At 41.9% G+C, this 24802-nt stretch overlaps 3 protein-coding genes across 5 annotated transcripts in view; 1 reads left to right on the top strand and 2 right to left on the bottom strand.

Annotated features, from left to right (window-relative positions):
• LOC114550836 (receptor tyrosine-protein kinase erbB-4) overlaps positions 1–3666 on the bottom strand; it is a 269352-nt gene extending 265686 nt beyond the window's left edge. For all 3 annotated transcript variants that reach the window (XR_003691760.1, XM_028571747.1, XM_028571751.1), the window contains exon 1: positions 3295–3666. Coding sequence is in view for 2 of the 3 variants with exons in the window: in XM_028571747.1 (XP_028427548.1) it covers positions 3295–3358 (64 nt within the window). In the remaining variant the exon portion in view is untranslated. The remainder of the gene's footprint in view (positions 1–3294) is intronic.
• Positions 3667–6103: 2437 nt separating this feature from the next.
• LOC114551112 (receptor activity-modifying protein 1) lies at positions 6104–15640 on the top strand. Its single transcript, XM_028572200.1, has 3 exons — positions 6104–6398; positions 8811–8949; positions 15116–15640. Exons 1-3 carry the CDS (start codon positions 6344–6346, stop codon positions 15369–15371), a joined length of 450 nt encoding a protein of 149 aa, XP_028428001.1. The 5' UTR covers positions 6104–6343; the 3' UTR covers positions 15372–15640.
• A 3596-nt stretch (positions 15641–19236) lies between these two features.
• Positions 19237–23783, bottom strand: LOC114551225 (putative methyltransferase DDB_G0268948). Its single transcript, XM_028572396.1, has 6 exons — positions 23676–23783; positions 23152–23312; positions 21695–21911; positions 20978–21081; positions 20550–20687; positions 19237–19324 (listed from the first exon to the last, which is right to left on the bottom strand). The coding sequence occupies exons 1-6, from the start codon at positions 23781–23783 to the stop codon at positions 19237–19239; spliced, it is 816 nt and encodes a 271-aa protein (XP_028428197.1).
• Between the last annotated feature and the right edge of the window lie 1019 nt (positions 23784–24802).

Below are 24802 nucleotides of genomic sequence, written 5' to 3'. Positions count from 1 at the left end.
CGAGCAGGGAAACAGACAGCTTGATACATGATGGTGAAACTGCTGGTGGGAGCTTCATTTAAAGAAATGAGTTGCTCATGAGAATACTATCATCTTTTGGCGGGGCATTTCGCCGAGTTCCTTGACAGTACCTTGACAGTACCTTGACCCCAAAGACCTAAATCAGCGGCCCTTTACACAACTGGAACGCTGTACAAAAGAAAGCTGGATTTAATCAAAGAGGAGTCCTTCACCACTACAAAGAAGATGGACCGAGCTCTAAATTTCCTTCTTGAGCTTGGAAACAGTAGTTAGACAGAAAGCTTTTTTTTCCCCCGACAGAGCTTTAAACTGCATCTCCTCAGATGACGGAGGTAGAATTGTAGAATTTAGGACGAACGGAGGAATGTTCAATTTCAAAACTCCAAACGTCATTAACTCTGGTTGCCATTTTCAGCAACCAAATTGTTTTTTCCAAGTAAAAATGCCAACATCCTCCGGTCTCAGCTTCTCAAATGGGAGAATTGGATGTTTCTCTAGAATAGTGAACTGAGTTTTAGACCCTTAGTCGAATAACACAAGCTATTTGAATGCATGATTTTAGGCTGTGAGAAATGACGGCCATTCTTCGCTATTTTCACATTTGATAGCCAAAAACGATTAAGAGAATAACAATAAATAGGAGAATAATCATTGGTCGCAACAACATTTTTTTGTCATCCGCTAGCTGCCTGTCCCCTGAACACACTGTCAAAAAACGCGGTCTCACAGCCCAGGCTCCATTGCGCCAACCTGCACCAAGAAACATGACAAACAGTGTTCCAGCCAATAACTGACAAGAAGGATTTGGGGATGACGGGTTGGGGGTTTAGTGCGCGGAAGGGAAGGGGGAGGGGACGGGATGAGGAGGAGGAGGAGGAGGAGGGAGGGGCGAGCTAGACTTTGTTTTGTTTAACAATACTTTGAACGTCAACAAGAAGTGACATCACCCAACATCGCTTAGAGCACCTTTAATAATTGTTCCAATTTTTTTTGTGCGATGTTTTCCACAGTGGAGGGGAAATGATTAATGAACTCTTAAAACCCATCGGTTGGGTCAATCCTGAGCTCGGAATCCGTTTATTTTATATGAACATGAATATGAGTCAGCGGGAGGCCACGCCTCTACACAGACACACTGAGATTCTCCCGCCACACTGCCAACAGACAGTGAGACAAGTCATCAATCAAGTTGCTCGCAGCGTGGAGACCACCATTTTTGGCACACACTGTATATCATGCAAACACACACACACACACGTAGTTTAGTGTATACAGACCAGCTGACTGGCAGGAATTCTGCAGACATTTGTCTCGCAGTTGGAGCATACAGACAGATTCAATCACCATGTTAAACACCGCTGAAGTGAACATCTCCAGCGCTGACTTATATACTTGATATATGGCGTGCGGGATGAATTTTTTAAAACCTACAATAAGGAGATGGAGATTAAGTGAAAGAGAGACCAAAGAGTGGACATAGAGCACACACATATCTACTCAGTATACACCCACACACACACAAACAATGAACTTCCCAAGAGGCATAGCTCAGATTCTTGGGCTGAATTTGCATCACAAATATCTTGGAGGGGAGTGTATGCATGGTGAACAAATAAACCAGCGAGGGTGCCACTTTTCTTCCCAATTCATCCGCGCCTGACACCCATCCATCCGTGCATCCATCCACTCCTGTTTAATTGCATCCAAAATCGACACCACCACAGCCAGTGAAGGAAGTGTGTGTGTGTGTGTGTGTTTCTCCAGCTCCGCCTGAGAACCACAAAACCACCAGAGATCGAGCCAAAACTCAACCTGTCCTTGGAGGCAGGAAGAAAAGCCTCCTGGAATCCCATTTGTGCCTCTGAGAGGTTGGGCGATGGGCCAAATTCACCTCTGAACATCAATCCACAAACTCTCCTGTGTTTCCACTTCCTGAGCGGGCTTCTGCTTTTGTTTGTTTTATTTCCAGTCCGGCATTCCTTGCCAACGCTTGATTATATCGATTAAGAAGGCAGATTCTGGCATCATGAAGTGCTTATCAGCCCAACATGAAACACAAACTATTACTCTGCAACTTACTTGAGTGCATCTCAAATTCTGACACCATTCCAAAGCAGATATTACTCCAAACCAAACAGAATAAAGCACATTAAAGTCCTTATCGATCAAAAAAAGTACAAGAGCCCAATTTCTCAACATCAAAGCCAAAACGATTTCTTGCTTGGATAAATAGTGTTGAAACCACGCATCATGCACGCACTGTGACACAACAGGGGGTGAGACCTCAAATGTTACTCAAAAATCACTGACAAACTATCTGTAAATGTCCTACAGGGGTGTTAAAAGGAATTACAACACATAAATAACATCAACTTCACTATAAATTGACTATTGCTGCGTGGCATGGACGCGTTACAATTACAAGCCTTTAATATGGGTATTGCAGGACCTTTAAAGTGATTTTTCGTCCGGGAGATTGACACCACGGGGGGGTCCTAAAGATGAAAGAGATCCGTTTTTCCACTACCTATACACAGCCTTCAGTGTATCTGCTACATCTAAATTATTCAAAGACAGTAGGCTACGGGATAAAAACTGCAACCGAGCTCAATTCATATAAATCAGCGGCAATAACCGCGTTGTTCGGTCGATCAATGCCCGCTTAGGGGAATTTTATTAAAACGATGGCGCATTCATTCATATTTAGGGTACGGCACAGTACGGGGCTCATCTGCAATCAGAGATTCGGTCTCTTCAGTGAATTTGAAAAGATAATTTTGATACAAGAGTTTTCCTCACCAACATATGTATCCAATCAGGCACAAGCAAAGTGGATTTCTGAGTCTGTTTTATTTATTTATTTATTTTTTTAAATCCGATAAGCTTTAAAATCTTGATTTAAAAAAGAAAAAGAAAATATGTGTAGGGAGTTTGGAAAGATTTATTACGCAGAGCCCGACACGCTGCGTAATGCCACAGTTACTGCAGGTGTGAGTCTCGTTGCGATGATTCAAATCAGCGTCAGCGTGCTCGGATATGAAGTTGTGTTAAGTTTGTGACAGTGATGTAGAGCTAACAGCAAAACGGTGTTAAACTGCGATGACCATTCATTATCATTCAACAAAGAAATGCCGTGAATTCATCAGTGAATTATGGCCATATGTAGATTCATGCCAGAATAGGGAGGGGGGGGGGGGAGACCCTAACTTGATCCCTTCTTTTCAAGTCTGACCTGGGAGACCCAGGTGCAGAGACGCGCATCCAAGCACTCACCTGACTGCGCTGCACTCGATCCGATCACCAGCAAAGTGACGAGAACGCAAACGTGGAACTTCATCTTCGAAAAGGCTGCTTGTCTTGTTAATTCCCGTAACTCACATGTCCAATTAAGATATCCTCGTTTTTTTTCCCCCACACACTGACAGAAATAAAACAACCAAAGAAACACGTCGTAGTCTTCTTGGATTCTTGGACTGCTGGCACAGTGTCCGTGCGCACCCACAACCAGCGCCGTGGAGAGCTTTTACGCACCGCGTTATTTGTTGCGTTTGTTTATCAGTTCCCAGACCAGTGTTTAGGTCGGTTTCCACCACGGATACTCAGAGCCATACTCCTCACGCTGCCATAGAGCCGGTGGCTGGGGGGTGAGGGGGGTGGATTGTGTGTGTGTGTGTGTGTGCGCGATGGGATGGGGGGTCTGAACACACCCCCTTAGTGTGATTGACACATCCTTCAGCCTATTAAATCGGCTATCCAAAAGGATTAGGAGCGTTTTGTCTTTTTCTTTTTTGGAAATCCGCCCACCTAGCTTATCACCTCTCCTGATTGGCTATTTGGTTTCATTGCTGCTGTCAATACACCTGTCAGGAGCAGATTCTCTTTTTGCTACCTGTGGGTCTTCTGTGTTGGCATTTTTAATCATAATATAATGATCATAATTCAAAGTAATGTTTCATTAGTTGCTATGTAGCCCATTGGTTACCATTATATAGCAATATATTCATAAGAGATATACGTACATTCCTGTCTTTAGAGGAAAAGATGTAAATAGCATTTTCCAGGGGACAGTGTTATAATAACTACTAAAAGTTTGCTTCATTTGTGTTGGTATATTGTTGTATTAAATGTAGACTTACAGAAAGTTTCATGTGGGGTCAGCAGGATCAGCCTCTGCAAATATCCACCACTAGAAGGCACAGCCTATAAACTTTGATGATGCTGGTCCAAAGGGTCTGCAGTGAACGGGAACGGCTCCGGCAGTATACCATGTTCAGGGCCGCTCATTTTACAAGCCAGTGTACCCTATTCCGCTCTCTGGCTTCGTCTGTGGGCTGATGTGAAAGTATGACACCGTCTGGCGAATCAGCGAGGACAGAAAGGTATTGATTTGTGATCCATGTAAAGTGAAAAAAAGGCATAAACTGGCTCTATTACCAAATTACTCCAGCAGCAAGGATCTAAATGACCCTTCATAAATCCCCACGGTGCTAGACAGAGGAATCATTCAGTGTCCTCTGCTGCTCTCTAGGGGAATTTATGGAGAATGACTCGATTGTGTGCCCTTCTCTCTGGAGCTTGCATTAAACATTAAGCTGTTGGGGGACATACAATAAGATTTGGGGTGTATTGTTTTATTTATTTTTTTACAAATATTGTGCTCATAAATGGGAATTTCTCCAAATGGCCACACGCTCGACCCAAAACCTAGTTATCAACATTGTTTGACCATAAAAAAAAACTGTGGTAAGGGACTCTGTGCTCCACAGCTCATAAAAGTACTTGGCCAATGACGCAGGACAACAATAAATTTGGCAATCGGTGGCTGTTGCCTTTTTTTTATTATTATTTTGAGATGTTGAGATGAGTTGCAATTTTTCTCTCACTCATGGGAAGGGTTCAAAGAAAGATGTATTAACACAATGGAGGGCCTGGTCGCTTTATTATAAAGAGAGACATACATTTCAGCCCCTCTAATACAATGATTTGTGTACTGTCCCTAAACAGAATTTAAGGTTTTCAAAATAAAATATGCAGTTTGCAAGTATGTTAATCAATGCTAAAATGTGTAAAATGCTCTTTGGTATCAACACAAAAAATGACCAGAACACACTTTGTTTTTAAATTAAAATGTTTCTTACCCAAGAATCAATATAATACTCACTGATACATGAACAGGCTATAGTATATTATGGGAGATGGGCTACATAAGAAGCATTTGCAAGCACACACACACACACACACACACACACACACACACACACACACACACACACACACACACACACACGGTGGCAGCACAACGCAGAGCAGCCTTGAGAATACTAATGAACGTCACTTTCCTTCTGTACAAAAATCTGCAGATAAACCATTCAATTAGTCACATTAAGGAGCTGCAGGAGATTTGCGCTGATATGAGTGTGACATGGAAATGGGAATTCTGTCTCTGTGTGCTGTAATGGGCCCCTGTGTGATTGGACGGTTTGCAGAACAATGGCTCACAGCGGAGAGGGTGTTCAAAGTAATCCATTACAAATGCCAAATATGTAATGGGGGAAACGTGACTCATGGGCATTTATTAAAAAAACGTATATGAGCCCCATGATGTGTTATCTTGCAGCAGGCTTCTGCAGTGATAATGGTGCAAAGTATAGCCAATGACATTCAATTTATTAAATGTTGTCATAATTGTTTATGAAAAGGCATATTTTGTAGAATAAAGGCAGTTTATGAAGCACCTGTTCTAGATACAAAAAAAATGCCTAAATAAAGTAGCATTCCTTCAGGGACTCAGTGTTTGAGTTTATAATGATGGTATTATAGATTCATGCAGACTTTTAATCTCTCGCATGTTGTCTCTGGCTGGGCTATAATAGGCTATTCCTATAATATTCCACACGGGACATGTGGTGTGAATTTATGGGGTCGTTTTACAACTCATACTACTTTAAATGTGTCCCATATGCTCTGATATTTGTACAATATGACTTTAAATTAGATGACTCCCTGGGTTCATCATGACTAGCACTCATTTTGGAGTCTGACTTTGTTTTGTCTCCTGTGTGCAGCTCCATGCTGGACAAAAAGGATCAGATGACACGCAGAGCTTCTATGATTAGGGCTGCGCCGAGGGAAGGAGGCTGCCACTCGAAAAGGGCAAAGGCGCAGTTGGCGCCTTCTTGTTGACCGCGCACCACGAGCTGCGGTTCATCTATCTGTACCATTGTGGTGTGGATCCCGAATCAGTGGCTCTGTGGCTAAAATACTTGAGGGAGAATGAGAGTCAGGGTGTGAGCAGAGTGCGCAAAACGTCTTGGAGTTCGGCATGGCTCCGGAGAGCGCGTCGCTCCTGAAAGCGGGGCTTGTGTTGTTGATGGCAGGTGAGTGTTTGTGTAGTGAGTCGTGAAGAACTTCTAAGTGGCGTATACTTCTAGAGTAGCAATTCTTTTTTACAAGTAAAAGTACTGCATCAACTTTAACTTTGGCAAAATGCACTTTAAGTAGGGCAGCGACTAACGATTATTTTCTATTGGATTGGATTACTATTATCTTTTTGATTAATCGATTAGTTGTTTGGTCTAAAATGTTAGATACATGGTGAAAAATGCCGATCAGTGTTTCCCAAAGCCCAATATAGCGTGTCTCGTTTGCCCACAACTCAAAGATCTAGATAGATATAGATACTTCACATTTACGCAGCTAAAATCAGACATTTTACTTTTTTTTCATAAAAAGAATGACTCAAATCGATTAATCAAATATCAAAATAGGTGGCGATCAATCGATAAACCTTTGCAGCTCTAACTTCAAGTATCAAAAGTAAAAGTTATAGTAACAAAGTTATAATTATTAATGCATTTGGTGGACTTGAAGCTGATATTGATAAACTGTTGGGTAGTTTTATCTATAATATATATATATAAGTTATTAATTATACCTGTAAAAAGTACAATATTACACTTTGATGGCTAAAAAAACACGGGATGCAGCATCACATGTCTCAATCAGCGCTTTGGGGTTTTACAGCAGCAATGTGTTGCACCATGGAATGTTCAACAGGTGACAAGGAAGGCTTACATTTTGCTGCTAAAATGTTGTACACAGCTGAGAGTAACTCCAGATACATGAGGACTGCAGTATGAAGGTGTTGCTCCCAAGCTGAGGAGCACAGCAGCTTGCTAAATATGCCTGACATCTGAGCTAGATGGATCATCTTCATAATCATGAAAAAAAAACAAAAAACAAATAAATGTTGAGTCATAAAGGCAGGCAGAATTCACGATTCCTGCTAGACTGATGGGTGTTTTCCTTTCCCCCAAAATGTGAAAAAAATAACTTCAAGGCAGTAAGTCAATAGAGTGTAATCCTCCAGCTAGGAGGAGCGGTGCAGCATTCTGATCCTGGAAAATGAACTGTGAATGCAAGGCTGGTTAGCAGCCAAGTTAGAAGGCATCTTTGAACGCTTGAATGTCAGATTGTTCCAGCTGCCAACAAAGAGGGGGAACAGAACAGCCTTCCGACTCTGTGGGTGATAAACAAGCTAACAGACACTTCACTTCAGCAAAATCATTGATGTGTTTAGTTTTTGCACGTGTTTCTGACTGATCTCACGAAGTGGCGTATGTATGACACGCCGATTCTTATGCCATTTTCGCGATTTTTCGCGTAGCGAGTAGTATAAAGGGACGTAGGTCTGCGACCCGCGTGTGGCGATTTACAGCGTTTTCTTTTTTTTGTTCTTTTTTTTTAAGCCTTCCCCAATGTTTCTTTCCTAAACCCAACCGTTTGTTTTCATAAGCGTATTTTTGTCTTTTTTTTTTCGTGTTTTTGTCGCTTTTTTTGTGTTACTAAAGCCTTTCCCTGTGTTCTTTTCCTAAACCCAACCTTTTTTTTTTTACATGCGTGACGTTCCCGCGATAACACGCAAAGTGGCGACGCCACATGGTGGGTATGTTTACATCTGCTGCATACAGCGGAGACATAGCTCAAAATGGTACAGATAACACGGCATTTGGCTTTAGGAAAGTGGCGTGTATGTTCACGCAAAGTCATGATGCCGCGTTGCGTGTTTGATTTTCTTTATTGAAGCACCTCAAGCCTCTGTGTGTCTCGACCATTTTTCACATTTTTCTTTCAGTAGCATCTCTTTCAAAATCCCCGTGTCAACACATTCAGTCTTCCTTTGAGTGTTTCAGAGCCTCGAGAGCCAGCTGAGACAGAGCAAACATAATGGACACACAGTTGGCCCTTATCAGGCGGGCGCAGACCGAGATCCACCGTGTTCCTCGATCGTAACAACAACAACCTGTTCGTTCCACACAGGGTTTTCTTTTCCGCCAGCTTAAGTTCCCCTCGCCTACTGTGCTGCTCAGCGGTGTTACATTCAGCCCAGTGTCCTGCGGGACGGCAGCGGTCTGCCTCCACGTTAAGAGCCCGTTAACACACATCTCTGAAGTAAACAAATGGGTTTCAGACTCTGACTGCAAATTAAAATCTTTTCTTAGTGTAGTAAGTAACAGCCTTATAGGGGAGAAAGGGCCCAATAGGAATAACCACTGCCAGGACATGACCTTGTTTGTTGCACAAACCTATTCCTAATTATCAAGCACTGAACACAGAAGCACCTCTGTCGTGCTTTGTAAAATCTTTTGTGTCCTTACAATGTTTTGCTCTTCACTCACTGAAATAAAGCAGTCACCTTATATCACCCAAATTCATTGTCTTATTTATATCTTACATTAATAGGGCTACATTTTGTTTTTTTTTGGTCTATTTTCCTCTTCTGTCTTTAGCTCAAGTCCTTCCGTCAGCGTCCAGCTGCAACAGGGGTTTCTACGAGAGGATGATCAATGATCTCTGCTTAGCAAAGTTCAAATTCGACATGGGGGCGCTGGACCAGGGCCTGTGGTGCAGCTGGCCGGACACCATGGAGTGAGTTCACCTACTGGGTCGTGCAAAAGGAGTTGGCAAAGAAAAGACAAATCACTTGTCCCTCGTGTTGTACACTTTAGTCAGAGATACTTGCTTCAAGGACTTGATTTATGGCAAAAGGATAGCATTAGATCTGGCGTAAAAGGCTCTACTCTTTGAGGATGGATCCTAAATCAGATCTGCTAGAATGGTCGACGTAGTTACATTAAGCAGCTGATGTCAATCATGAGTTAAAATGTGAACGTCAGCACTAATATATTAGTGACGGTGTTAAATTTCTTTTGCAAATGGTATATAATATACTATTAATGAACTGAAAAGTTATGATAATTGCATAAGGAAGCTGCTGAGCATGCATACTAAGCATATTTCCTCCATATGCAAGAATGCAGTCAAGGTTGAACTCAGTCTACCTGTCTTTTCTTTGATCTTAGCCATCTTCAGAGCTTAAAGCTGTGGTAGGCAATTTGTTTTTGGCGTCGTTGGGCAAAAATTCCATAACAATCTTTCAGCATATTGTAATTCAAGTGGTCTGAGGGAAAACTAGACTTCTGCATCTCCCCTTGGCTCCGTTTTCAGGCTTTAGAAAATGTAGCGTGTGACGAGAGACTTAAGCCCTACTCGCATGGGATGATGTGTGATTTAGAAATCCCCCCCGCCCCACACGTCGCATTCGCACGGAATAAGCGAAGCGTGTGATTTCACTCAAATTCACTGACTTTACTCTGTATCCTGAGAGTCGGGTACCAGAAGGCTTGCGGAGGACGGCCAGGGCAAGGCCGCCGCCATGGGTCGAGGTTCAGTATCTTAGCGGTTAAGGTTACCCGAGGCGCACCCTCTTTCCCCGCCGCTACGGCAGCACCCACACATTATCACCGTCAGCCCTCGGACGTAGCCTCGGGGAGCGCGTCGACTCAGGGACGGAGGTCTCCGGTCAGACCGTGGTCCAGAATAGTTTGGTCATGAAAGGCGGTGCCAGCAGCCCCCCTGCAATCCCATAGGCCTATCCAAGAGAGGAAACAAAACCCTTGAAAAAATAAAATATGACTTGCTATATCAAAGCCATGTCGATTTGCACGGGACTAATATCATCACAAGACTTTGGTGTTCGGTAAAATATGGACGGTCATTTGCCGGGGAATTTTTACTTATTATAATTACAGACAAGGCCAATTTGCACGGGATCAAGATCACAGTGGACTAGAGGTCACCAGGTAATACTAATCCCGTGCGAATAGGGCTTTTGGGCCAATCACAGCTCATTTCTGTGAGAGCGTTATTATTGGCTGTTCTGCACATGTGTATGCCTGTGCAACAGAGAGGGAAAGCTGCAGGAAGAGGTCTCACTCTACTACAAATCCTGGCGTTGTTTTACTTTCTACCAACTGCAGCTTTAATGATATACTGCAGCACAGAGCATCACATAAAATGTAAGCTTTTTTCACATTATCCTTAAAGGACTAATGGTTTGTGAAGGAATTATGTTGTTTGCTTTGATTAATGCTGCCCTCAACATGTTGCTCTTACTATTCTTCATTCTCTCACCATCATATTGCTTGGTAGCGGCCAGGGACTGTATAGAAGAAGTAAGGGTAGCCACCGTGACATCACCCACCAAAAGAAATGAACTGCCGACTCCTAAGAGTGTCTTTCAGTTCAACTGAATGCTGAAAAAGACATTAGGCAACCAAAAATCTTACAATTATCCTTTATGAAATGAACAGACACTGTTAAAGAGTCAATCCCAAAAACAAGTTCAAACTATTAAAATGCACACAGTGCCATGAGGCTTGTTCGAGATGAGCCAGGCCTGCACAGTATTGATCACCGGCAATCGCCGGCCAGTGCATGCCGCTTATATTTGTGTCCGACTTGATCCCGACTTGACTCCCGACGTCAAGCACACGTGGGTAACGATAACCTCACGAGATCAAGGCGGCTACAGTTTTGAGACGCAGGCAGCGCACTTGCTCTCCACAGACTGCAAGACACAGGGCATGATGGAAAACGCCTGGCCTAAGCCTCTGTCCTGATTGATAGGTCGCTGTGGTAGTAACTAGTCAACCACAAGGTAGCCACGCCCCTAAAGCATAGCCTGCTTAATTCTCTATTTCACTCAAAATGAACATCATGCTGTATTCAAAGAAAAGTAGTGATTGAGACCGCAAAATGTTCACTGAGGTAATAAATCAAAACTAGGGTCATTTTCTCATAGACTTCTACAATCACACTTCTTTTAGCAACTAGTGGAGTCACCCCCTGCTGGCCATTAGAAAGAATGCACGTTTAAGGCACACATTGGCTTCACTTTTCAGACCCCAAGCTATAGCTACATCCACTTCACTTACACTTACAGTCTATGGTCGCAGCCTTTAAATGTCTGTGTTGCACATTACATTGTGTGTGTGTGTGTGTCCCTGAGCAGTCATTTTCCAAAACACTGACAGTCTGAGGATGAGTCAGGAGGGTGAAAGAAGCTGAAAGGCCCACAGGAGAAGCTACTGTCAAAACTATGATTTCCCTCCTGGCTCAGTGTCCTCCCTTGGTCCAGCACATAATTAGTGGTGTTGCTCTTTGTGTGTGGTTGTGTACGTGTGTCTGAGTGTGCAGTTGTAACTCAAAAAAAAGCATTGTATAGGCACATAGAGGGTTTGCAGTTGCGTCACGAAACTCCTAGCAACAATGTTTGATGCCGTCGTCGAGGTCCTTTGGAGAGCTGGCTGTGCAAGCAGATAAATAAACCATACAGAAAAGAAAATTAGAAATACACAAAAGAAGGCTCGTGTGTGGGTGCAGACCAATTAAGAGGCACCGGAAATAAAAGTCTTCCTCCTACACATGCAAAGCTGACTTCATAAGCAATACTAATTTTCAATTCAATACACTCTCATATAGCCTTACCTGGTCTGTTATGACCAGTTTGCTTATGGTGGCTTTTGTGAAAGCTGTGTGAAAGTCATCTATGATGATCAGGGTTATGCTTTTTTATTAGGTCTTGAGTGACATTTCCTTACCTGCCCATGTTGTCTGCTACAAATCCCCAAAAACGTCTATTCAATCTCCATGTGATTGACCGTTATCAAACTCCTATGGGGAAACGGTACATGTTTTCTAGAATCATGCAAATTAACCCCATCTGAAGGATTCTCTAAATAACCAACATTACATTCTGTCTAATCGACACTTTAGATTGTTATCTTCAAAAATAGATTTTTGCAATCAGGTTAATAATAGCTTGTATCATAGAATGTATTATTCAACAAAACTGTTATTTGGGAATGTGTGGACATATTACATATCAGTGTGTGGATGTGTTTGCAGCTTCGCTACATTTTCTTCCTTAATACTTGCTTGTTTTAACTTGAACAAGATGGCTTCATTCACACACTGTAGCCTATTGCTCAGAGCTATAAAAAAAAAAAAAACTCCAGTCTCTCTTGACTCGTGTCTTATTTTTAGGCCAAACACTTTTGCTGAGTGGTAGCTCAACACATGTTTGTATTAACATGCTTGTGAGAATCCTTGACACAAACTGAGTCAGTTAGTCATATAGCCTAGAGTATAATGTTGTGATTATTACAGTATTTGTACTTGCAACACTTGAAAAAGAATTCAGTAAAGTTTGTGGGCCCATGAGACACAAATATACTCACTGATCTACATCATGATGCTCGTGTTACATAGTTTAACAAATTGCCGGTTTGGACTACCCTGGAAATCCAGAGTTCTCGCGAGAGCACAATTTGAATTTGCTCAGCGAGTCACTGTGGCATCGAGTAATGATGCTCATTAACTATGCCCTTGTAACCGAGCTGCACCAATCACATCGGTGTATCTGATATAGGCGGGCCAGAGGCGAGCTAAACCGATTTAATCTACCAGTTAGCTCCGCTGGTAGCTAAGCGTATGGGGCTCTGTATACATCACCCTGTGTATTGTTGTGATTGGTTGTAGTGTTATCCAATTGCGTGCAGTGAGATTTTCAAACGCATGCTTGGTGCCGCCCCTCGAGTTGGGCCATTTTCATTACTCAATGCCAGACCCTTAATCTTTCGGATTTGGGTCTGGATTTCCAGGCTAGGTTTGGACCCAAACACATCAGAAAAAGATCAAAAGGTAGCAGGAAGAGTTTAAATGGTTAAATTATGAAAATAAACTTACAGTCCAAGTTAAGCAGGTGGGAAATCCAAAAACAGGAACACTAGGATACGGGCACTATAAACACACATGAGCTGTAAAGGGAAAAACACTACAAGGAGAGAGACATTTGACATGATGACTAATGAACAGGTGAAACACTGGAGGGCGGGGCAGACAATCACAAAAAGTCAGACCTCAAACAAGACATGACACATGAAGAGTCAACCTTCAAAATAAAACAGGAAACTGTCCACAAGTCCCTTTACTGTGAAGCACGTATCCAGGCTTACGTCATTACATCATCGATGGCGTCCGAAGCCTCGCTGCCCGTCCACACCACGGGACTGGTTTAGGAAGTGGTTCGAATCGACGCCAGTTTTATTATACAGCCATGATCTACACATGCAAATTCACTGCCCTCTGCCTGGGTGAACCACTGCCACTTTCCAGTGTCAGGCCGGCCACACACTGGCTGTGTCGTGTGAGCGTGGCGTTTCTGATGCGTGTCGGCTGCGTGGCGGCAGCCTGGATTTTTCTGTCTTTACACATCAGAAACGTGTCTGAATCAGTGCTGCTGCTGCTAGCCTTGTCTGGACACATGTATGTTTCCCATTGATTTACTGCACTCAAGCAGTATACTTCATGTTAAACATAAATATACACTGATTTGATTACAGCAAAGACAACGTCAGCAGTATTGACGGCAAAATAGGCTATAGAATATTTCGTTCTGTATTGACAGGTGCAATATTTGAAAATCAATAATTATTTTTTTTAAATTACATTTATATCTGCATTTATGTCAAAACCTAGAGACTTTCAAACATCAACATGTCATTTAATAATACGTATTTGTGTCAAAATTACATATAAACATCTTTTCCTATTCTATTTTCCAACACGCTTGCGTGTCGCGTGAAAAATAGCCGTCGGTTCTATTTCTAGCATGCACGTGTTTTCGGCGTGGCTCGAGCTGCGCCTTAGACATGCGTGTGACGCAGGCGGTGTGCAAGCTCTTACCTGTTAACATGGGAGCCGCAATAAAAAAACGGACACGCCACGCAGCTGACATGCACACGCGATGCAGCCAGTGTGTGGTCGGCCTTAGAATTCTAAAACTGCCCCTCCTGCCATTCTTATATTATGACCAAAGGATTGATTTACACACATTTGATCGACACATTCCTCTCAAGACGATTAGTTTATGATATAGTTATGCTATACAATCATTACATACTACCAGAAAATACACACCATTTTGATATGAATGGTTTACGTGGAAATGGATTTATTTCTAAGCCTTTACTGGGGAAAAATACAGTGTATCATAGATCACATCAGAACACTGCTAATAGCCTATATGTGCCTGTTTTACACTCTCTCCAACAGGTGGTCTTCTGAGCATATGAAACCTCGAGAAATGAACCCTTTTGCGAACCAATTTGCTGGAAATCGTCAGCGCTTCATGAGGCTTTGTCTCACCATCACTAAATGAAACACTAAACAATAAATTGCACCGATCGGGAAAACAAGCCAACCTATGATGAACATTGAAATTGCGTCCGCTCGGCCTCCAGCTATGCAGCCAAACACAGTGGCCATCTGGAACAGAATCTCTCCTGGTATGGTGCAATGCTGCACAGAGGGTGCCACAGTGTTGGTATGCATCTCCATTTCCCTTGCCCTCTATACCACCTAGCAGTTATATTTAGCTTTGTTAAGCCCAGTGGTAATTCTAGACACTCCTTTGGCTTTTTTTTTTCTTCCTACCAACTGGAGTCCCGACTCTGGTTCCACTCTGAAAGGTCTTTTCAAAGACACAACGAGAGACTATTTCAACCTGAAGAATGTATTTCTGTAACTCAGAATGGGAACTAGGGGGACGTTCATCGTGGAAAATATGGCTTCTGATCTTCATGACGCTAGATGTTTGTGATGGCATTTGAGATCATGTTTTTCCCTGGTGATTCATTCAGGTAGATTTGGGAGTTTGGTGTTTTTGACTGCGTGTTGTCGCCCTCTGCAGGATCTACGAGGGGCTAACAAACTGCACCTTCCAGGTGGCCTTGAGGGTGGACTGCTTCTGGCCAAATCAGATAGTCGACCTTTTCTTCACGCAGATTCACCGGATCTACTTCCACGACTGCGCTCTGACCGGCCGGCTCATCCACGACCCCCCGACCAGCATCCTCGCCCCCTTTATCGCAGTGCCAGTGCTGGTCACCCTGCTCATGATTGCCCTTGTGGTGTGGAGGAGTAAACGCACAGAGGGGGTTTTATAAGGACTGGCTTCTGGATTGGGGGTCAAGGCTTGTAAATACAAATGGACTCCCGAGTGCCAATGACGGAGCATGGGAAAAAAAAGATTTTTAGGTTATTTTATAAAATATGAAGTTGATGCACTTATACTCCTTGTCTTTCAATTGTGTTATTCCCATATTAGTATGAATATTATTGTATAGACCATTGCATGTCTCATGAAAAACTGTAGCAGACTTTAATACAGTAGTATTTGTAATACAAATAATAAAGGTAAAGAAGGCCATCATTACTATGATTTTCCTAAACAATCTGTGAACACATAAATTACTGTAGAGAGGAGACACCAAAGGGTTTGGAAGAATTTCGAAAAGAGGTGACGAAAGCGAGAAAAGGAGAGTAGAAAATGGAGAAAATTTGACTCAGGAAGAGAAAGAAAGAAGATGTTTCGGATCAAAAGAGTTCAGATTGGATCTGATTTATCAACATAGTGATTATGTGTTCATATTCAAAGCATCTACAGTGCAAGCATTCATTGTTAGCTTTTTTAAATGCTTTTTTCCTCCAATATCAGTTTCCCATCTTCTTATGGAGGGCTACTGTGGTACAGGAAGTTGTATAACGATGAATAAGCAATTCAATTTATGTTTAAAGACAACAAAATATTTTGATAATTCAGTTTATTTCATGATATGGATATTCTGAAAGAAAGTGGACGTATTTCACCCTGGTCATGAAAATAGTAAGTTCCTTCAGAAAAGAACAATTTTAAGACCGCACACAAGGCTCAAAGTGGACACCATCATCCATCACTTTATAACAGGGCTCCATCTAGTGTTCACTCTGGAAGGCTCTGGATTTACAGATGCCAATGTTCATAAGCCTGATATCTTTATAGAAAAACAAACACACAATATGTTTGTTTTTAAAAGGACAGAGAGCCACATTTGTATTTCAAGTGATTTTAGTGATCAACATAAGAGGAGTAGCTTTCCAGGTTTGTGTCACTTTCTGATGAAACAAACAGCCCTGGTTTCTATACCTGGGGGGGTCAGGATCTGGAGGATTCAGCCAGTCAGAGAGATCAAGGTTTGTGTGCCAGCCAATAGCAATACTTCACAACCACCGTAACTTCTTCTGTATCAGGAGAAGACACCTTCATGGCAGACATCAACCTGAAAGGCAGGAAGAGATAGGAGGTCGAATGAATTATTGGATGGATCACTGGCTACAACAAGCCAGAACTAAAGTACAGTGTAAAGTAAAACCTCAAATGACTCTCTGTCCTCCCTACAAGAAAAATGTTTCAGCTTTCAGCTCGTCCCAGACTTTGATAGTAGTTAAATGTCATACTTTTCTTTTTGGATCCATGTAAAAATTGTGGCTCAGCGCTTCCCCTCAGTGGCAGAGGAATTGATGTTGTATAGTATACTATCAAAGCCGTAAAAGCCTTCAACAGTTGAGCTTAGTCAAGCAATGTTTGGCTTTTATGATGAATTCCCAACACTGTGACGGTATTCAAAGTTTTTTTGATAATGAAAACTGAGAAACCATCCAGATGAGGTGTAGGTTAATTATCTCACTTGGTATTAAAGACGTTCAGCCTCAGCGGGGTCCTTTTGCAGCAGGGTGATGATGATGATTAAGTACAGTAAGAATGAGACCAACTAGAAAGAGCAAGCTAGTTTACAAAGTATTTATACCATATACTACAATACTATACTTTGTACATCAGTTAACATGGCCCTACAAAACCTCACACTAATAAGCCTTACAAATGAGACCCCTTGAATGAAACAATGAACTATAAATGGTGAAAAAAAAATGTAATTACATGCCGACAATGCAACCACAGTTGTGCTGCCCTCCTGCACTACTGCCAAAAAGCATGGATTACAGGCAATTAAAAGCATCAATGGATTTTACATTTGTATTGATTTAAATTCATGGCAAAAGTACAGTAAGTTCAGTTTGTGATACATAAAGTGTTTATGACATACAACATACCATGAGCAACGCAGGAGCAGTTTAAGTCTTCGGTGATTGTGCAACCTTCTGTGGCATTTCTGACTATGGTGTGAGGGGAAAAGTTGAAAAACCATTGACTAAAGGTAAAGCTGCACATACCACAAGATCTACGTGTGTAACTTTAAGTTTAGTAGACCACATATAGAGCTGTGACTTCCACATAAAGAGTCACTTAAAATGACTGTATGCTGAAATGTATGAAATGCTGTAATTTTCCAAATATAGATCGTTGCACACGCACTTTCTTGCAAATAGCAGCAGGTGGCAGTAAACGCACATGTTTGGATGTCACTTGTGACAAATTATTTGATGTTCAGTGTATTTTAGACATTTGGAGGCCATGCATGTTAATTGATTATGTGTTCTCATGGCTTGTAACAATGTGAGCACATACATATAAGTAGAGAGGAGGACACAAGTTAGATAAAGTCTTCTTATCATTATACATTTGGAAGAAAGGTGAAGTGAAGAGGAGAGGAAATGAGAGCAGAACATGTACTTTTCATCAGATGCACTGAAGGAAAACAAGCTGCATCTGATGACCCTAAAACACTTGAGAGCTCACACGCTACTTGCTGTGCACTGGGGCAGCAGGGCGAGGGCAGCAGATGCCAACAGAATCAACAAGCTCACCAGGAAGGCTGCCTCCGTCCTGAGGGTGGAGCTTGGTTCCTTTGGTGGTAGTGTCAGAGAGGAGGATGCTGCGCAAGCTGTGGAACATCATGGACAATGACTCTCATCCTCTCCAGAATGTGATGTGCACGCACAGGAGCACCTTCAGCAGCAGACTGATATCACCACAATGCACCAAGGGAAATCCTTCCTCCTGTTGCAATCAAACGTCATCTCATGTCGAGAAATGGACAGCAGAGACATGATGCGCTGAGGTTGCTCCAGCCTCCATTTCAGCTGTTTCAATCCCTGTCTTTTGTCTCTGGATTGCTGTCTATCTGGATTACTCTCTGATTCATGGGACCTTATTGGACATCATGGACAAAATCACGAACATTCCGGATAACCAAATACTTCAGATTTGTTACTGTACATATTGAACCACATGCCACTTCTCAGGCATATCTCTGATCCTTGCTGTTAATCTGTTTGTATGTTTGGCATTGGGTCTATTTTGGATTGGCAGCTGATTGATATTTTATATTTCATATTTACACTCTTCCTACTTTGAAACTGTTGCGCAACAATTCCCCTTGTGATAAATCAAGTTCTATCTTATCTTATTTTATTTACATACTTTATTGAAATCTGTCTTTCCTCCAATATCTGTTTCCCTACTTCTTATTGAGGGCTGCTGAGGTGCTGCAGTTGTATAGCAATGAATTAGAAATTCAATTTATTTTTTAGTTTTAGTTTTTAGTTTAAATACGCCACATGTCCCTGATTAATTAAAAGACAACATCTATTAATAGTAATATGGTTAAGGATATGGATATTCTGGAAGCAAGTGGATTTCTCTTATCCCGGTCATGAAATAAAATTCAAGAAAAGTATAATTTTAACACCGTAAAAGGCTCAAAGTAGACGTTATAAAGATCTCCATCTGGTGGTCTAGATTCACAGATGACAATGTTCATAAGGCTGGAGTTAATTTAACAGCAGGTTCATCACATACTTGTTTCCTATTTAAAAATCAAATATCTTTATATGAAAAGAAAAATATGCTTGTTTTTAAAAGGATATAGATCCAACTTTTTACTTCAAGTGATTCTCAACATAAGAGGAGTGGCACCATAGATTTATATACACTTGACTTTCCAGGTTTGTGTCACTTTCTGAAGAAACCAACAGCTGTTGGTTTCCAACCTGGGGGGGTCGGGATCTGGAGGATTCAGCCAGTCAGAGTGATCAAGGTTTGTGTGCCAGCCAATAGAAATACTTCACAACCACCGTAACTTCTGTATCAGGAGAAGACACCTTCATGGCAGACATCAACCTGTGATGAAAGGCAAAAACAGACATAATGGTTTAAAGTTCCCATGACATGATGCTCTTTGCATGCTTTTATATACCCTTAGTGGTCCCCTAATACTGTATCTGAAGTCTCTTTTATATAGACCTTAGTGGTCCTCTAATACTGTATCTGAAGTCTCTTTTATATAGACCTTAGTGGTCCCCTAATACTGTATCTGAAGTCTCTTTTATATAGACCTTAGTGGTCCCCTAATACTGTATCTATCCGAAATTCAGCCTTCGTGCAGAATTACAGCCACTAGAGCCAGTCCCACAATGAGCTTTACTTAATATGTGCCATTTCTGTGTCTGTAGCTATTGAGGAGGAGAGAGGGGGGGCAAGGTGGAGGGTGGGGGTGTGGCCTTGACCAACTTTGCTCGTTTGAAAAGCCATGATGTCTCTCTCTCTCATGGGTGGGCCAACTTCTCTGGGCAGGCAAAGCAGAGAAAGGGGGGGTAACCTTGCTCCTTATGACCTCATAAGGAGAAGATTCCAGATTGGCCCATCTGAGCTTTCATTTTCTCAAAGGCAGAGCAGGATACCCAGGGCTCGGTTTACACCTATCACCATTTCCAGCCACTGGGGGACCATAGGCAGGCTGGGGGAACGCATATTAATGTTAAAAAACGTGTAATTAAGTGAAATCTTTAATAAGATGTCAAATTAATTGATGGATGGACTACTGGATAAATAAAGCCAAAGTGGCATAATCCAAAATACAAAGTGTAAGTAAAACCTCAAATGATTCTCTGTCCTCCCTACAAGACAGAATGGGTCAACTCTTTTCAGACAGAGAGCAGAACTGTGTGTAAATCAAATCTAAAAAAAAAAAATCTAGTAATTAAATACAATGTCATACTTTTTTTAATCTAAATTTATGTAAAATTTGTGGTTCAGTGCTTCATCTCCATATATTTTGTGTGCTATTGGCTACTCTGTCCTGTAAGTGGCAGAGGAATTAATAATATATGTCTATATTATCAAAGCAGTAAAAGCCTTCAGCAGTAATTCTTAGTCAAGCAATCTTTGGCTTTTCTGATTAATGCCCAAGACTGTGACAGTATTCAAAGCAGTTTTTTTGATAATGATAAATGAATTTAGAGACATTGAGAGATCAACGTTCAGTGTCAGGCGAGTGAAGGTGAGAGCTAAGGGGGCCAGAAGTTAACCATTAGACTTACGGATAAGGTATAGGTTAATATCTTACTTGTTCCTGGTTTCATTAGAAAGACGTTCAGCCTCAGCGGGGTCCTTTTGCAGCAGGGCCTGGTAGGTGGAGAAGGTCTCCACCATGCCGATGTATCCGCTCAGTGGCAAGATCCTTTTTACCCTCACACACTCATTCCTGGACGCAAAAGAAGGAACGATTGGGGAAATCTAGGCTGTAAAATGAATCAAAGACACTCTCCTCTCGCTTGACTATAATCTGAGATGCCCCCGAGCAACACATTTGACCCCCAACTGCTCAAGTTTAAACTGCTCTGTGCCAGTTAACTCCCAGACGTCAGAGTGTACATATGTCTGACTCTCACTTTTTCCACCATGCCAAAGCTGTAAATATGAAGGAATTCATAGCATTTATGCTCCTAGTTTTAGGAGGACTACATTTAGAACTGTATGTTAGTAAAGTCTCACCACTCCTTGTCCGGGTATGAGCAGGAGTCAAACAAGTCTGAGTAGATCTTCACAGAGCTCGTTCCTATGTAGGGATTTCGGAACGGACGCAGAGCATCGTAATACTGATCAAAAAAAGAATAAAAACACATTTTCATTACCAACTAAATAACTTCTTTAATAACAAATAACTACTGACTAGATGAGGTTAGGCATTAAATGGTATTTGACATATTAATAATTCACATTAAAAGGCTGCTGAATAACTGGTTTAACTCTGGCTATGGTTATAAAAGACTATACACTATGTTCCATTGGTATAAAATTGTTTTGTTTCTGTCCCACATTAACACATATGGACATTTCCTTATCTTATTTCCCAGGGGCATTTTCTTGTCTCCTAAAAACATGTTTACCATAAACAATAAATTCCAGGAATTAAACCGGGCTAATTTGCAGGTTTTAAACCAGCCCTGTGTCATCTTTGTGTTGGCAGTGTCTTCAGATGAATGGCTTCCTTCCAGAGTGCCAGTGCAATCAGGAACGGAGCAGCGCTAGCGGATGTCTGACCTCCGTGGCGCGTTATGCTTCAGCCAGCGGATCTCGGAAGCATTCCGCTGCTCTGGTCCACGCACTAGCACCATGGAGAGAAGCCAGACACTGATCACACTGCCTTGACACAGAGCTGGGTTTTAAATTAACAAAATATTACTTCAAGTTTTTAGATTTTGAAAGAACCTCTTCACAGATGTCATTTAGTGCTGTGTTGGAGACGCCCCCATACTCCAGCTCAAAGTCCATGGTGTAGCTCACGAGAGCCAGGCAGCCTCCAGGCCTCAGCACCCTGTCAGCTTCCAGGAGGAACCGCTTGCGGTCGAACCAGTGAGCCGCCGCAATAGCCGTCACAAGGTCCACCTCACCAGGAGCAAACGGTAGCTCTTCTGCCGGACACTCCCTGGGATCCAAGTGATTAGAAAAAAAAATATTTAAAAACATTATATATTTTTTGTCACATAGTCACATTTGCTAGGTCCGGTGGATTGGGCTGGAAAAAAGTCCTCCACCTGGCACTGAAACAAGGAAAATGATAAGGCAGCCTAATTTGCTGACCATTGGATTCTGATCATTTTATAAAGGAAATTTAAAATAATACCTTTTACTAAATATACCGTTCAAAGCTCAAAGGACACTTTAAAAAGTTGTTAGTAGTAGCAGCTGTTGTGGGTAACCAGTAACTCTCTGTTTACTCACAGTCTTAATGCAGTTAAAGGATGTTTGCAAAGTGCAAAAATAGAAACATATTTGTGTCACACTGGAGATATTTGCACTATCCTTGCAGTTAAAGTGATGGTTCGTAGTAATTTCACCCTAGGGTCCTTTGCACCATGACCTCGAGCCAAACACCCCCCCAGAAGCTTTTTTCACCTGTGTCGAACAATGGGAGAGTTAGCCTAGAGTAGCGTTATCAGCTGAATAGCTTAGCGCACGGGCTAATGGACCCACGTTTGTATCTCGTAAATGACCCCACTAATAATGCCCGAAATGATATCAAACTTCTACTCTAGTACAAATAGGTTATGTACTTATAAAATGATGGATTGGAAAGTTTGTAAGTACACCAGAAGTTTATGTAAATAACACTCGCTTCTGCTCTCTGTTGCTGCAGCTGCTACCTGCAGTTAGACGAGTGCTTAGGGCCGTCTACAAATTACTACACCGAAAAAAAATTAATTAAATTAAAAAATATTTTTGTTGCATCTCTTTTCGGTGTTGTAATTTGTAGACGGCCCTAAGCACTCGTCTTACAGCAGCAACAACAACAACAGCAGAGAGCAGAAGCCAGCATGCAAGTGTTATTTACATAAACTTCTGGTGTACTACAAACTTTCCAATCCATCGTTTTATAAGTACATAACCTATTTGTACTAGTGTAGAAGTTTGGTATCATTTTGGGCATTATTAGTGGGGTCATTTACGAGATGCAAACGTGGGTCCATGAGCCCCTGCGCTAAGCTATTCAGCTGATAACGCTACTCTACGCTAACTCTCCCAATGTTAGACCCAGGTGAAAAAAAGCTTCTGGGGGGGTGTTTGGCTCGAGGTCATGGTGCAAAGGACTCTAGGGTGAAATTACTCCGAACCATCACTTTAAACAAAAAAGGTGTTTTACGGGAGCGCCCTTCTCTCAACCTCACCTGTATGATACATTTGTTGGGCTGCTATTGGCCAAAGCCATCTCCAGCTGGGCGGGGCTGACGTCTGTTCCAACAACCTTGGTGAAGTACGGAGCCAATAGGATCGTCCCTTGCCCCGAACCGCAGCCCACATCCACTGCTAGATTGAACTGGCTTGATGTCTTAAATGAATTAAGTCAAACCTTATGATTAAAAAACTGTTAGTTTGCTTCTGAATTTATATAAAAAAAAACATGTAGGTTTAATGAGTCAGGCTACAGCAATGCTAAACAATGGTTCTGTGGCACTTCTATCATAACATTCATCTCAGGAAAATGATCCTGAGTGGGCCATAATACTGTGTAAGTCTCTCTAAAAGAGCTAATAAGGTAGCTTCCATCTTAGTCTATACAATGCCACAGCGTAATAACCAAGGGTTATTTAGCGGTATTAGAGGTATTATAGGCTACATAAAACAGCATCAAAACTCATATAAGCATGTTGCGGCTTGTTAAAGTGCCGAAAATATTACCATACACCCTTACCTTTTTCTTCATGTAGCTCATAATCCTGCTGATTAATTCTTCAGGTGCTATTCTGTACTGCAGGTAAGCAGCTGCATGATCTTTACCCTCAAAGACACGAACAGCCATGTTTCAGTGCACAGTGCTTGTGTCTGTCAAAGGGCCTGCTCGTACTATGGCTCTGCAATACGTGCTTGTGCTTATTTAACAACCAAGTTACACGTTAACTCCCAGAATTCAAAGTGCTTTGCCCTCTTGGACTGGTGTAGCTCACGAGAGCCAGGCAGCCTCCAGGCCTTAGCACCCTGTCAGAGCAAACGGTAGCTCTTCTGCCGGACTCTCCCTGGGATCCAAGTGGTTAGAAAAAAAATATTTAAAACATTATATATTTGTAGTCACATGGTCACATTTGCTAGGTCAGGTGGCTTAAGCTGGAAAATATTCCTCCACCTGGCACTGAAACAATGAAAATGATAAGGCAGCCTAATTGGCTGACCATTGGATTCGGATTATTTCATAAAGGAAATTTAAAATAATACCTTTTACTAAATATATCGTTCAAAGCTCAAAGGACACTGTGCACACATCACATTCAGTTCAATTCAATTCAATTTTATTTATAATATCAAATCATAACACAAGTTATCTCGAGACACTTTACAGATAGAGTAGGTCTAGACCACACTATAATTTACAAATAAGTGCACAAACACAATTTACTGCTTTTTGTACAGAAAACGTGGGAAATATAATTGGCTATATCTTTAAAAAGTATTTACAAAGTTGTGCTGTAGCAGCTGCTGTGGGTAACCAGTAACTCTCTGTTTACTCACAGTCTTAATGCAGTTAAAGGATGTTTGTAAAGTGTACAAATAGAAACGGTTTTGTGTCACCCTGGAGATATTTGCACTATCCTTGCAGTTAAACAAAAAAGGTGTTTTACGGGAGCGCCCACCTTCTCTCCACCTCACCTGTATGATACATTTGGAGGGCTGCTATTGGCCAAAGCCATCTCCAGCTGGGCGGGGCTGACATCTGTTCCAACAACCTTGGTGAAGTACGGAGCCAATAGGATCGTCCCTTGCCCCGAACCGCAGCCCACATCCACTGCTAGATTGAACTGGCTTGATGTCTTAAATTAATTAAGT

Source organism: Perca flavescens, chromosome 24 (genome assembly GCF_004354835.1).
Source record: "Perca flavescens isolate YP-PL-M2 chromosome 24, PFLA_1.0, whole genome shotgun sequence".
Taxonomy (NCBI): Eukaryota; Metazoa; Chordata; class Actinopteri; order Perciformes; family Percidae; genus Perca; species Perca flavescens.
The sequence above is the reverse complement of the archived record's forward strand: the minus strand, read 5'-3'. Positions and strand labels throughout refer to the sequence as shown.